Here is an 11,960-nt window from a genome sequence, read left to right as displayed (position 1 = left end):
TACAAGATGCCCCTGAGCTATAAAATTGGAAGCTCAATGACTTCGAAGTTTGATGATGTATCACTGAATACTTCCTTTATCCCTATGCTTAAAGCATCCTTTTTTTGACTACTGTTGAAAATTTTAGGCTAGATGAACCTCCAATTTGATGCAGGACTTTCCTTAGGTATTGCAAAATATTACATGAATTGTACAGTGTATTACATTACACCCACTGCAATAATTTACCAACTTTCTGAATTTGATAGTGAGAGATTCAAGATTATGAAATATAACTGTTTAGATGAACAACACTGTTAAAAGACCAATTACAACTTCAGAACTTTTTAAAATCAAGCAGCAGGGAAAGAAGCCCCTGTAGAAAAATACAATGAGGATTTTACCTCATATCCCATTCACATGAACTCTCAAACTCAGGATAGCACTTGGAAGTGCAATGGGTACAAAGAACTTTCAGTTTTTCAGCATCCTCTCAAAAAATGCAAGTCTGACAATGTCAGAGCACCCAGATATATCCACTAAGGCAATGATATTGAAGACAATCTTCCATTTCTTCAGTTGGCAGTATATAAGCAAAGGACAGAGATCACAATTTAGCAGGCCAATATTTTATTTTTCTCCAGAAATCTTCATACCACTCATACTACTGACTGGCTTTTCAAGCTACTTGATGCATTAATGATTTTGTGAAGTCTGTTGAGTTTAAGGATCTCTTACTTTTTCTCAGTTGGGATGGATTTGACAATATAGTTTTAAGATTAGCACTTTAGTATTTTGTATTGTCCCTCTCTCTTGACATCCAAGTCCTTATACAATTTAAAGAACATTTCTACACACAAAAGAGCTCCAAAGAAGAAATGATGTTTCTAAAAAATATTAATTAATGTTAGGGTGTATTTCCTAAATGGTGGCACTATGTAATGAGACTTATGAACTAACAACATATGACCATTAATTATCAGACAGCACATTAAATAAATGAAGCAATCTTCATTATTAACAGATGGTTATTTCTAGCAGTTGCTATTTTATAGATTCCAAAGGATAAGGACAGTATAACAAAAATGTTCAAACAGCAGTTGTTACTTCATAAGAAAGTACCATTGATACAAATCTAAAAGCATTTTTTTTTAAATCCTAACTTAAATTAGTCTAAATCATCAAATTTAATCTTTTTCCCCTGGAACACTGTAATTTGAGACATTTGTTCCCGGCGTCTCTTGCTTGCTTCCCAAGAAGGATGAAGAGGCTGCTCCAAACATGTTTTCTTATTGTCGTATGTAATACCTGCAGCTTTTGCAAATGATTGCTTCTTGAGCTGTGGTTCCTTTTTAAGAAGTGCTGTGCAAGAAGTACAAAATAAAACATGAACTATATTATAAATAAATACATACTTCATAAATATTTGAATATTATAAATATACTTCATAAAAATATGCTAACACTACCATGGGGTTGCAGATAGTTTCAATAATTTCTTAATGAGCCGTGGAGAACACATATATCTGAATGTTCACAGCAAGATTTCCTAACCTTGCAGTACATTTCCACTGGTAGAATGCAGATAGTTAAAATTTATTATTACTGACTACCTTCAAAATTTGTGTAGCCATATATTCAGCACAATCTCAACTTTTTTCTTCACATTAAACCAATGAGATATTACACAATGTAATTCAGTATGACTGAAACTATATCCTTGTTCTAATTAATTATAAAATGGAACCATATACTATAAATGGACTTATTCACAAGATAAACTACTAGTTAAATATAATCTGACATTATTCCCCGTGCACAGGTAACACTAGCTGCTCAACATGAAGATAAGGTAGAAAAGCACTTTCCTAAGTGCTAGAGCACTAAAGTATTCTAAGCACTACTTTTAAGTATTTCTAATATTAAAAACAAGAAAATAGCAAATAATATGTTCAATAATTTGACCATTTTAGCAACAAATGTTAATATACATGTCACAAAATTGAAACGGAACAAAAAACAGCCTATCATGATTAGACTGTAGAGGCAATAAAACCTTAAGACATTTTTACTCTTACAACTTCTCCAGTCTAAGTTATACATACCTGTCCTTCCATTTTTGAGAGGTTGGTCTTGAGTATTTCTAAAAAATAAAATCAGAATTTAGGACTTTTCAGGAAACTTGTAACATGACAAACACCTGTGCATAAAGAATCATCATCACCAAAACACCCGTACAATGACTTTTCAAGCATAATGTGCAAAACCTTAATATATTGCTTCATATTTGTTAGTAGGAATCCTACATATATGTCAGTGCTAATGTGAATATGAAAAGCACGTGTCTAGAAAGCACAAGAAAACTGCAGAGTAGCTTATGTGATTGGCTGTAATTGGCTGAAATTCTTGTTTGGTAAGGGCTACTAAAAATTACAATTTTCATTACTAGGAAGGAGGGAGAACATAGCAAGGGGAAAAGGTTTACCTTCTGTTTTGAGATTTCTGATTTGAGGTAGACAAAGAACTGCAGAACATAGATTCTAGCTTGCTTGCTTTTGCATGTGGCTTTCCTTCTTCCATTATCAAATCTTGTGCTGTCCCAGGTGCTGTGTTCTTTTCTTTCCTCATTATGTTTTTCTGACGTCTATCCTTTCCTTTTGCTGAAGAGAGATCAGTAGCTGCTGCTGTCTTTTTCTTTCTTTTTACTTTGCCAATGAAGAAATCATCATTGCTGTCACTGTCAGAATCTGATGACTGGTTATAAAACCTCTCTTCAGTACTATCATCATAGTACTCCTCTTCATTAGGTTGTTCCAGGTCACTATTATTGTTAATGATTTCTTTTATTGTGCTTAATTTGTTCATACTCATATTTTCTTTCCTGTTTTGATAGCCAAGTTTCTTTCCTGTTTTATTTTGAGTGACTGCTTGCATTTCTACTGGCTGAAATGGAGATTCTTCTGGAACATTTGCTCTCCCCATTTCCACAGGCTTTTCAGGTTCCTTCTCAGGAAGTTCTTCAGCCACCCTGTCAGTTTCTATTTTCATACTCATTTTTTGTTTTTGTTCACATCCTTGCTGTTTTTGAGCTAGTTTAAGAGCTTGGTTATTCGAATTGTTACTGAAATGTTGTGCTGATTTAGGCTGTTCTTCTGACTTAGCTTGTTTTGAATGAGTGGCTTCAGCTGTGCTCTTTCTTGCATCCTTAAAAGCTTTTACAGCAGCTAGAGAAGGGGCAGGAGAAAAATATTCTGTTGCAGCTACACATGAATTTACATATATTATTTTGATATTAGAAAACAATTTTGCAAGTTAAATGTGTTGTACTGAGTTAGTGTATTTTTAATGTCCTTACAAATTATACACTGAACACATGGGACAAGAAAGACCTTAAAGTGAAGAATCTCATCAACAGAAGTGAGGAAATGAACAAATCATTACCAGCTGAATATACTGCTAGACTTGGGTTTAACTATAAACTTCTCTTTCAGCAAATAATCTGCAACTGATGATCGTGTTCATCTAGGACATTAACTTGTATGTAAAAACTGCAAACAAACAGTAAATATAATAAAAATGGGTACTTGACATTCTCTGTTATTAACAAAGCAATTTTGTGATGTTATGACTAGAACTTGACCCAGTTTAGGCCCATTTTAGCTGGAAAATTTGTGTTTAAAGAAAACAGGACACAACCTAATGCACTAGGAAATATTCTCTAAGGATTCTGGGGACAGTTTCCAGGGAAGTTTTAGGGAATAATTTGCAAAACCTTTTAGCTGACTTTGGAAATCCAGTTGTAATGCTCCTTTTACTTTCCTATCTGCATGTTACTGTGCTCATTGGCAGTTCATTCCTATTTAATTTAGAGATACTCCATTATATTGGCTTGATTTTTAGAGTTCCCACTATGCCCTGTTTGCCCTACACTCTGTATCTTAAATGTCATATAGCATACTGTCATATTTGTAAGCTCATTTCAGGCAACACAAATGGCAACAAGCCTGCGACACTTGGTTCACTGCAGCTAGTTAAGGTAATTATAGGAGCTTTTCGTTTTTTTTTTTATTTTTATACTAGATGTTCATGTCAGGAATACACAGGAACAAGGTAAACCACTAGAAAGCTACTGAAGTCATAAACAAGTTAATAGAAGATTTCATACCTTTAAGTTCAATAAATCTGGGTTTCAAGATTGGGTGTGTGGCAAGTCTTGCAGTGGCTCGCTCAGCTGCAGTACAATTTGGCTATACAAAATAAATTCAAAGGCATGAAGTCAACAGAATGGTGAATACTTACAAAGGCCTGTATCGATTATGCTACAATGCATATTAATGTGATTCTGGACTATCAATTGAACAAAGAAAAAGCTTATGACACAGAAACATTTGAATATTCCTTATTTTTTCCCTCATCCTGTCATTCTAAATGAGGAAAAATCTGTCTGCCTGAACATTGACAGAAATGGATCACACATGTAAATCTGCTATTTTTCAAGTACTGAACATGAATAGCACAATTTTTATTTTAAAACCATACCAGACACATCTTTCAGAGCTAACACATTGATTTTACATTTGCTGGTTCTTACACATGGAAAGAAAATTAATGAGCCCCCTGAATAAAGACCATATTGGTAGAAAGCATTCTGCATGACTCATGGTATTGCATGAGTTGAAAGGGACCTCTAGAGATCATCTAGTCCAACTTTCCTCTAAAGCAGGATCCCCTAGAGCACATTACTCAGGGCTGCATCCAGGCAGGTCTTGAATATCTCCAGAGAAGGGGACCGCACAGCCTCCCTGGGCAGCCTGTTCTAGTGCTCTGTCACCCTCACCATAAAGAAGTTTTTCCTCATATTTCAATGGAACTTCCCATGTTCCAGCTTGTCCCTGTTGCTGCTTGTCCTGTCACTGGGAACTACTGGAAAGAGTCTGGCTTCATTCTCCTTGCACGTACCATTTAGGTACTTATAGGCATTGATAAGGTCTTCCCTCAGCCTTCTCTTCTTAAGGCTGAAGAATCCCAGCTCTGTCAGCCTTTCCTCATAAGAGATGCTCCAATTCCCCAATTATCTTTGTTGCCCTCTGCTGGACTCTCTCTAGTAGTTCCCTGTCTCTCTTGAACTGGGGAGCCAGAACTGGATGAAGGATTCCAGATGTAGCCTCACCAGGGCACAGCAGTGAGAGAGATCGACCTCCTTCAGTCTACTGGCCACACTCTTCCTTACGTACCCTGTGATTCCATCGGCCCTCTTGGCAGCAAGGGCACATTGCTTACTCATGGATAATTTACTGTCTACTAGGACTCCCATATCCTTCTCCTCAGAACTGCTTTCCAGCAGGTCCACCCCTAACCTGTATTGGTGCATACGGCTCTTCCTCCCAAGGTGCAGGACACTACACTTGCCCTTGTTGAACATCATTAAGTTCCTCTCTGCCCAACTCTCCAGCCCCTCTAGGACATGCTGAACAGCAGCAAAGCCCTCTGGAGTGTCACCACCCCTCTCAGTCTGGTATCATCAGCAAACTTGCTGAGGATACACTTTGTCCCCTTGTCCAGGTCATTGATGAAAATGTTGAACAAGACTGGACCAAGTACTGATCCCTGGAGGACACCACTGATGACTGGCCTCCAACTCAACCCTGCTCCATTGATCACAACCCTCTGAGTTCTGTCACACAGCCAGCTCTCAATCCACCTCTCAATGCACCTCTCTGTCTACTCATCTAGCCCACACTTGCTCAGTTTCCTAACGAGGATGTTTTATGAGACAGTGTCAAAAGCCTTCCTGAAGTCAAGGTAGGTGACATCTGTTGCTCTCCCCTCATCCAGCCAACCAGTTATGCCATCATAGAAGGCTAGCACATTGGTCAAGCATGATTTACCCTTGGTAAATCCATGTTGACCACTCCCAATAACTTCCTGTTCTTCAACGTGTTTAGAGATGACATTCAGAAGGAGACACTCCATCACCTTCCCAGGGACAGAGGTGAGATTAACTGACCTGTTGTTCTCTGGGTCCTCCTTCTTGAAGGAAAACAGCAGCTTGCAAAAAGTGAAGTATTGATGTCATAAAAGTAGGCAAAATGACACAGCAGGTACTGAATGAATATACATGAAATGCAGTTGAGAGGCAAGACCTAATTTGATCTCAGAGAAAAACAGCCTTGAATTTGATGTGGTAGAATACTGAAATTCTGTAGACTGATTCAAATAACAAACATGATCTTCATGCTTTAATTTGAAGAAAGAGGAAAAAAAGTGAATTCAATTTCTGACTTTGTCTTTTATATATTAGAACTCATTGGTATGACACACTGTAACCTCATTTTCACACTCCTGTCACCACTCTACTTGAAGAAGTGATAAGTATCTTTTTTATTTTAACAAAGGAAAGGATGGTGTAACAGGCTTGTAAAACACAAATTTAGCAGGAAGACTTCTTAAAGCCTGAAGTGGAATTCTCTGGAAGAAAGATAAAACACACCTTTCTCCCCTTGTGCCAGTGGTACTGTAATGGATATATGTTTAAATTGCTGCTACCTGCGATTTGAGCTGTATGTTACAGAAGAACTACAGCAAAAGCTACCTGAACCACAGATGACGAGCTTTGTAAAGAACCATGCAAATGCTCCATGACCCAACCTGAGCTGATTCTGGTGTCCAACAACTCAACACAACAGGCTGCTGCCTCTCCTGTCCTGAGTGACCACTGCAATAGATGGAGCCTGAGTCACAGGTATGTAAATGGTAGAGAATAAGGGGTGGACATTGTACTGGCACTGACCTGTGATGGAGCTAACTTTCTCCATAGCAGGCAGGGTGGTGCTGTGCTTTGGATTTGTGACTAAAACATTTTTGAGTTGGTAATACATTCAAGCTTCAGTTACTGCTGAGCAGTGCTTGGGCAGCATCAAACCTTTTGTTTCTCTCTGCCTTCCCAACAAGCAGACCGGGAGCAGGCAAGAGGTTGGGATGGAAATGGACCTTGGACAGTTGATCCAAATTGACCAATTCCATATCAAGTTATGCTCAACAATAAAAACTCATGGAAAGGAAAAGGAAGGCGGGGATGTTTGTGGTCATGTCATTTGTCTTCCCCAGTAACCCTTACATGAAAAGAAGCCCTGCATTCCAGAATGTGGCTAACCATCTGCTTGATGATGGCAAGTAGTGAACAAATTCCTTAATTCTCCTTTGGTTACACACAGCTCTTCACTTATTGAACTATCTTTATCTCAAGCCAATGAGTTTTTCTCACCTTTGCTCTTCTGATAGTATCCCCATCCTGTGGAGCTGTAGTGAGCAAGCAGCTGCTGAGTGCTTATAGTTGCTGGCTGGGGTCAAACCATAACACAAACAGTACCTAACACATAAGAAATGCATGTTCAAAGTATTGGATTTGCTTGACGTGAAGAGTGCTCAGTGCAGAATCTTACTTGTTTGCATGTACGTTTTCTTCCCACAGAATTATGCCACTTAGTATAAACATTATGTGTTCATTGCATAAAGAGAGATGGACACTTTATGACAACTAGTAGTGCAGCAGAATCACTTTCAGTGCTCTGGTCTGAAGGAAACAGAGCAGGAGATGACACTGCAGCTACGGCAGAGCCAGTACTTCTAAATGCAGAAATATGTAATTGATTTGCAAAACATAAATCTTGTTGCTCAACCAGTGCAATGCAAATCCCATTTTTATTTCTTTTATCATAGTTCTACAGCTCACAAAATATACTCTGGGTATGTTTGCTCATATTTCATGTTTGAAGTGCAGAGCATCTGGAAATTCTAGTACCTTCCTTTCTCCTCAAGTCTCTGCTATTACAATGTTATTTATCCAGGTCAAGAAAAACTGGGAAAATGTTTTCTCTGTAGACTGTCTACAGAACTACAAACACTGGCCAGAGAAATGGGGTCAAAAGATGGGTCCCGTCCAAGGGCCACAGACTGGTAGCCTAGCTCCGAGAGCTTGAAAGCTAAATTTTGATACCCATCTGATAGTGCTGCACACTGCCACCAGATTCCTGGGACAGCAAGCTCACATTTCTGAAGATCAAGCACTATTTTCTTTGGAGATTTTTCTGTAGCTGGAAAATCTATTTCTGAACTTAATTAATACACTTTTCCCCTTAGCTACTTCCTGTGGGTTTTGAAAGAATATACCATGAAGTTCAGAAAGCAGAAGAAGCTTCTGTGCAACATCTGGTGTCCTTTAATTCAAATGTTTATAGAAAGAGTTTAAGCATATACATGCCAATCCATATGGAGTATCCACATTTTTTTCTTATAGCAAAATACTTCACAAATACTACTTACACTGATAGGCAGTAGCCAACAAACATGCAATGACATTCACATTCCTTAAAATTTCTCATTTTTCTGTGTAGTTTTGTTGTTGTTTTTTGGCATGTACAATGCTCAATTTATTTTTCCTCAAGTATCTTCCAGTATATAAAAACTTGGCAGAAAATAAAACTTCACAGAAAAATGTCAACTGTATTTACATCAAGAACACTCGCTCCCTCTCCTCCTACCCCCAGTATGTTTAGTTATGCAGATACTGGAACTGTACACATCTATTCTCACACGATCCTGCTGCTTTTTGTATTCTTTTGCAGCACTCATTTTTTCACACAAGACTGTCTGAGTAGTTTCCATAGAACTCTCCCTCATTCAGTGTGCAACTAAGATGCCACAACATGAACAAAGAAACTGAGCAGTGTATAGTCATGCTTTTCAGTGAGAAGTTGTAAGATGGATACAGAATCACCTGGAAGTCAGACTCTTCTCAACCTTTTTATTTTGGTAAATGACACATTATTTCTATACATAGTATTAATGATGTCTGTCATCACTATCGTGTTAAACTCCATGTGGACATTTAACTGAATTAACTGCACTGATGTCTATATTTTCAAATCTCTTAAACCAAAAAGAAACCCAAACTGCATAAACAACCATTCTTCATCCTGAATGGTAGATGTGCACACAAATGTACAAAAATATAACTTGTTGGTTATACCACCAGAAAGCAGCAGTTGTATAACTTACATGGTCCAAAACACATATATGCTCCACATAAAGGATGCAAACTGTGTACAGTGTGACAATGATTGGCAACAAATGGACATTACAAGCTTGCTAAGATAAAAACAGATTCAAAATGCAAGTTTTGAGATGTTCTGTAATAGGGTTCAGAAGAATTATGGAATGGCTCTGAGAACTGGCAGCACATGGTAAAGAAAAAAAAACTGTGATGAAAACATGAGGTAGAACTTGCGTGTGTAGTACCTGCTTCCTGCAACACAGTCAAGTCAGAGTAAGAAACTGAGTGTCTAAGGGCCTTTGGGCAGTTGAGATTGCAGAGTTGAAAGAATACCTTGTTAGCAAGCTTGAGACAATAGATCTTTAGGAAGAATTCAAGTGCAGAAGCCTGGGATCAATTCCGGAATGTGAAAAGGAGACTCCTGACCATCGCTTCATTCTGATTACTCTTCCTGTTCAAGTCTACTTTTGTTCGTACCCTCTCTGCTATAACTATAACCAACAACAGGAAACAAAGACGTCATACTTCAGTTGTTCAACTGACTTTTATGCACAAAGCCTTGTTAAAGGTCTCACCAGAAACAAGACTGCTATTAGAAGGGTATACTACCACAAAGACTACTACTAGAATATCATCTGGGTCACAGGACAGTGCTAAAAACTGGTAATGCTTGGTGGCCCTGCATCTGTCACTTCAGATCATCCCTCAGTTAGTTAAAATAATGGCATTCACATTGAGACAGTCAGAAATTTCCCTGACAAGAACACTATACGTGGCAAAAGTCATGGCACAAAAAGTAGCCTTGAAGCATGTCATACTCAAGTTTCTAAACTAACTGGAAATGCAGTTTAATGTTGAGTGTAACAACAGCCTGACTTTAAGAAAAAAAAAAAAAAAAAAAAGGCAGAGATAATGCTGTAAGAATTTTTTTAAAAGCCCAAACAATTCTGGGCCAAAACCAGATGTCATTGCAATACCCTTTGTAGCAGCTTAGGAGAAGAACTGTCACTCAAAAAAACCAACCAAACAAATGAAAAACACAACAAAACAAAACACCCCAAAATGCCCCCCAAAACCTAGAAAACCTTGTTATTTTACACATTTTTCCTAGACCTCTAACTAGTTACAGCTGTCCTTCATAACAGCAGATGTGGTTAATGTGGAGTCAGGGTGGATGAAGGTGCCAGGTCATGGCTGCCAGCCAAGTCCATCCCATGGCCTCATACTGCTTTGGAGTAAGACTTTTGAGAGAAGTTACTTTCTGACTGTGAAATGCTGCTAATTCTCCCTCATCTTTTATGCCTGTAAGATAAACAGTATGTGATTTCTGGCCATCAGACACGGGAAAGATTTTGGTATGAAAAGCAATTGGTTAAGGTCTAATTTGGGGCAGCATTATTGTCTCTCAGCTCCTGACAGCAAAAGACTGTTGATTGTGCCTACCCTTGATAACAGAAGGATGGATTAGCGAGGGGATGCAGTGAACAGGTCTCTGTTAGATGTTGCAAGAGTTTAAAAGAGAGTGGTTCTCCCAAATACAGAAATAACAGAGAGTAATCCCATAGTATTCAAAGGAGAGAAACATCAACACTAGCTGCTTCCGACTCTGCACTGGAAACAGATAGCCAAAACCTGTCAGGTTTATAATCACTTTTACTCGGTTTTTACTCAAGCTTTCCCAGCTTTCCACTTAGCATCAAAATGATGGTACAGGTGTTAAGAAGAAATAGCTATATAAGTTTGATTGCAAGATAGGTGAGAAGTTCTTACTGCAATTAATTCTGTATGGATCTCGGGAAACCATGGAAGTTTCAACAGATATATATTTTTTTATTGGACTATATAACATTTTTTAAATAGACTGATGAAAAATTTCCGGTTGGGGAAAACTGTATGTCCTAACAGATCTAATGCAAAAAAACTCAGACAAATTATGTCTTGTAATAGAATAACCAAACAACTTATTACAAAACATCAAGATACACAAGTAAACCTGAAGCACCGCTTGGCTTCTTGCTTATTACTCTTTTCAAAGACTGTCTCAGTTCATATTAATTTACATTGTTATCTGTTATTGTCGTAATTCAACCATGAAAATAGTTGGGTATTTATCTTGCCAGCTGTAGTGGGTTGCACCTGGCTGGACTCCCATGTGCCCACGCAAGCTGCTCCATCATTCCTCTCCTCAGCTGGAAACGAAAATATAATGAAAGGCTGGTGGAGACAGGGGACAGGGAGAGATCAATCAGCAGCTACTGTCACAGGCAAAATAGACCTGACTTGGGAAAATTTGCTTAGTTTATTGCCAATAAAATCATGGTAGGGTGATAAGAAATGAAACCAAATCTTTAAACACCTTCCCCCAACCCCTTTCCTTCTTCCTGAATGCAACTTCACTTCTGGATTTCTCTCCCTCCTCCTCTCCAATGGCACAGGGGGACAGTGAACGAGGGTTGGGTTCAGCTCCTCACACCTTGTCTCTGCTGCTCCTTCCTCCTCAGGGGGAAGACTCCTCATAATCTTCACCTACTCTAGTGTGGGGTTGGTCCCTCCCACAGGAAAGTGTCCTTCATGAACTTCTCCAACACAAGTCCTTCCCACAGGCTACAGTTCTTCGGAAACAGTTCTTCACAACTGCCCCAGTGTGGGTCCTTTCCATGGAGTGTAGTCCTTCAGGAACAGACTGCTCCAGTGTGGGTCCTCCATGGGGTCACAAGTCTTGCCAGCCAACCTGCTCCAGCATGGCCCCCTCTTTCCATGGGATCACAGGTCTTGCCAGGACCCTGCTTCAATGCAGGCATCCCCATAGGGTCACAGCCTCTGGACACATCCACTTGCTCTGGCATGAGATACTCCATGGGCTGCAGGGGGCTTTACCATGCTCCTCACCAAAGGCTGCAGGGGAACTCTTTAGGAAGGACAGACAGGG

The 11,960-nt window shown here is 38.9% G+C and overlaps 1 protein-coding gene across 1 annotated transcript in view; it reads right to left on the bottom strand.

Moving 5' to 3' along the window:
- Positions 1–592: 592 nt before the first annotated feature.
- Positions 593–11,960, bottom strand: part of SRFBP1 (serum response factor binding protein 1) — a 78,280-nt gene continuing 66,912 nt past the window's right edge. Inside the window, exons 5-8 of the mRNA XM_051641936.1 lie at positions 4,145–4,226; positions 2,465–3,203; positions 2,085–2,122; positions 593–1,341 (exon numbers count right to left, since the gene is read on the bottom strand). Coding sequence (XP_051497896.1) covers positions 1,148–1,341; positions 2,085–2,122; positions 2,465–3,203; positions 4,145–4,226 — 1,053 coding nt within the window. The 3' untranslated portion in view covers positions 593–1,147. The remainder of the gene's footprint in view (positions 1,342–2,084; positions 2,123–2,464; positions 3,204–4,144; positions 4,227–11,960) is intronic.

The sequence above is a fragment of the Apus apus genome, chromosome Z (genome assembly GCF_020740795.1).
Source record: "Apus apus isolate bApuApu2 chromosome Z, bApuApu2.pri.cur, whole genome shotgun sequence".
In the NCBI taxonomy this organism is placed as follows: domain Eukaryota; kingdom Metazoa; phylum Chordata; class Aves; order Apodiformes; family Apodidae; genus Apus; species Apus apus.
The sequence above is the reverse complement of the archived record's forward strand: the minus strand, read 5'-3'. Positions and strand labels throughout refer to the sequence as shown.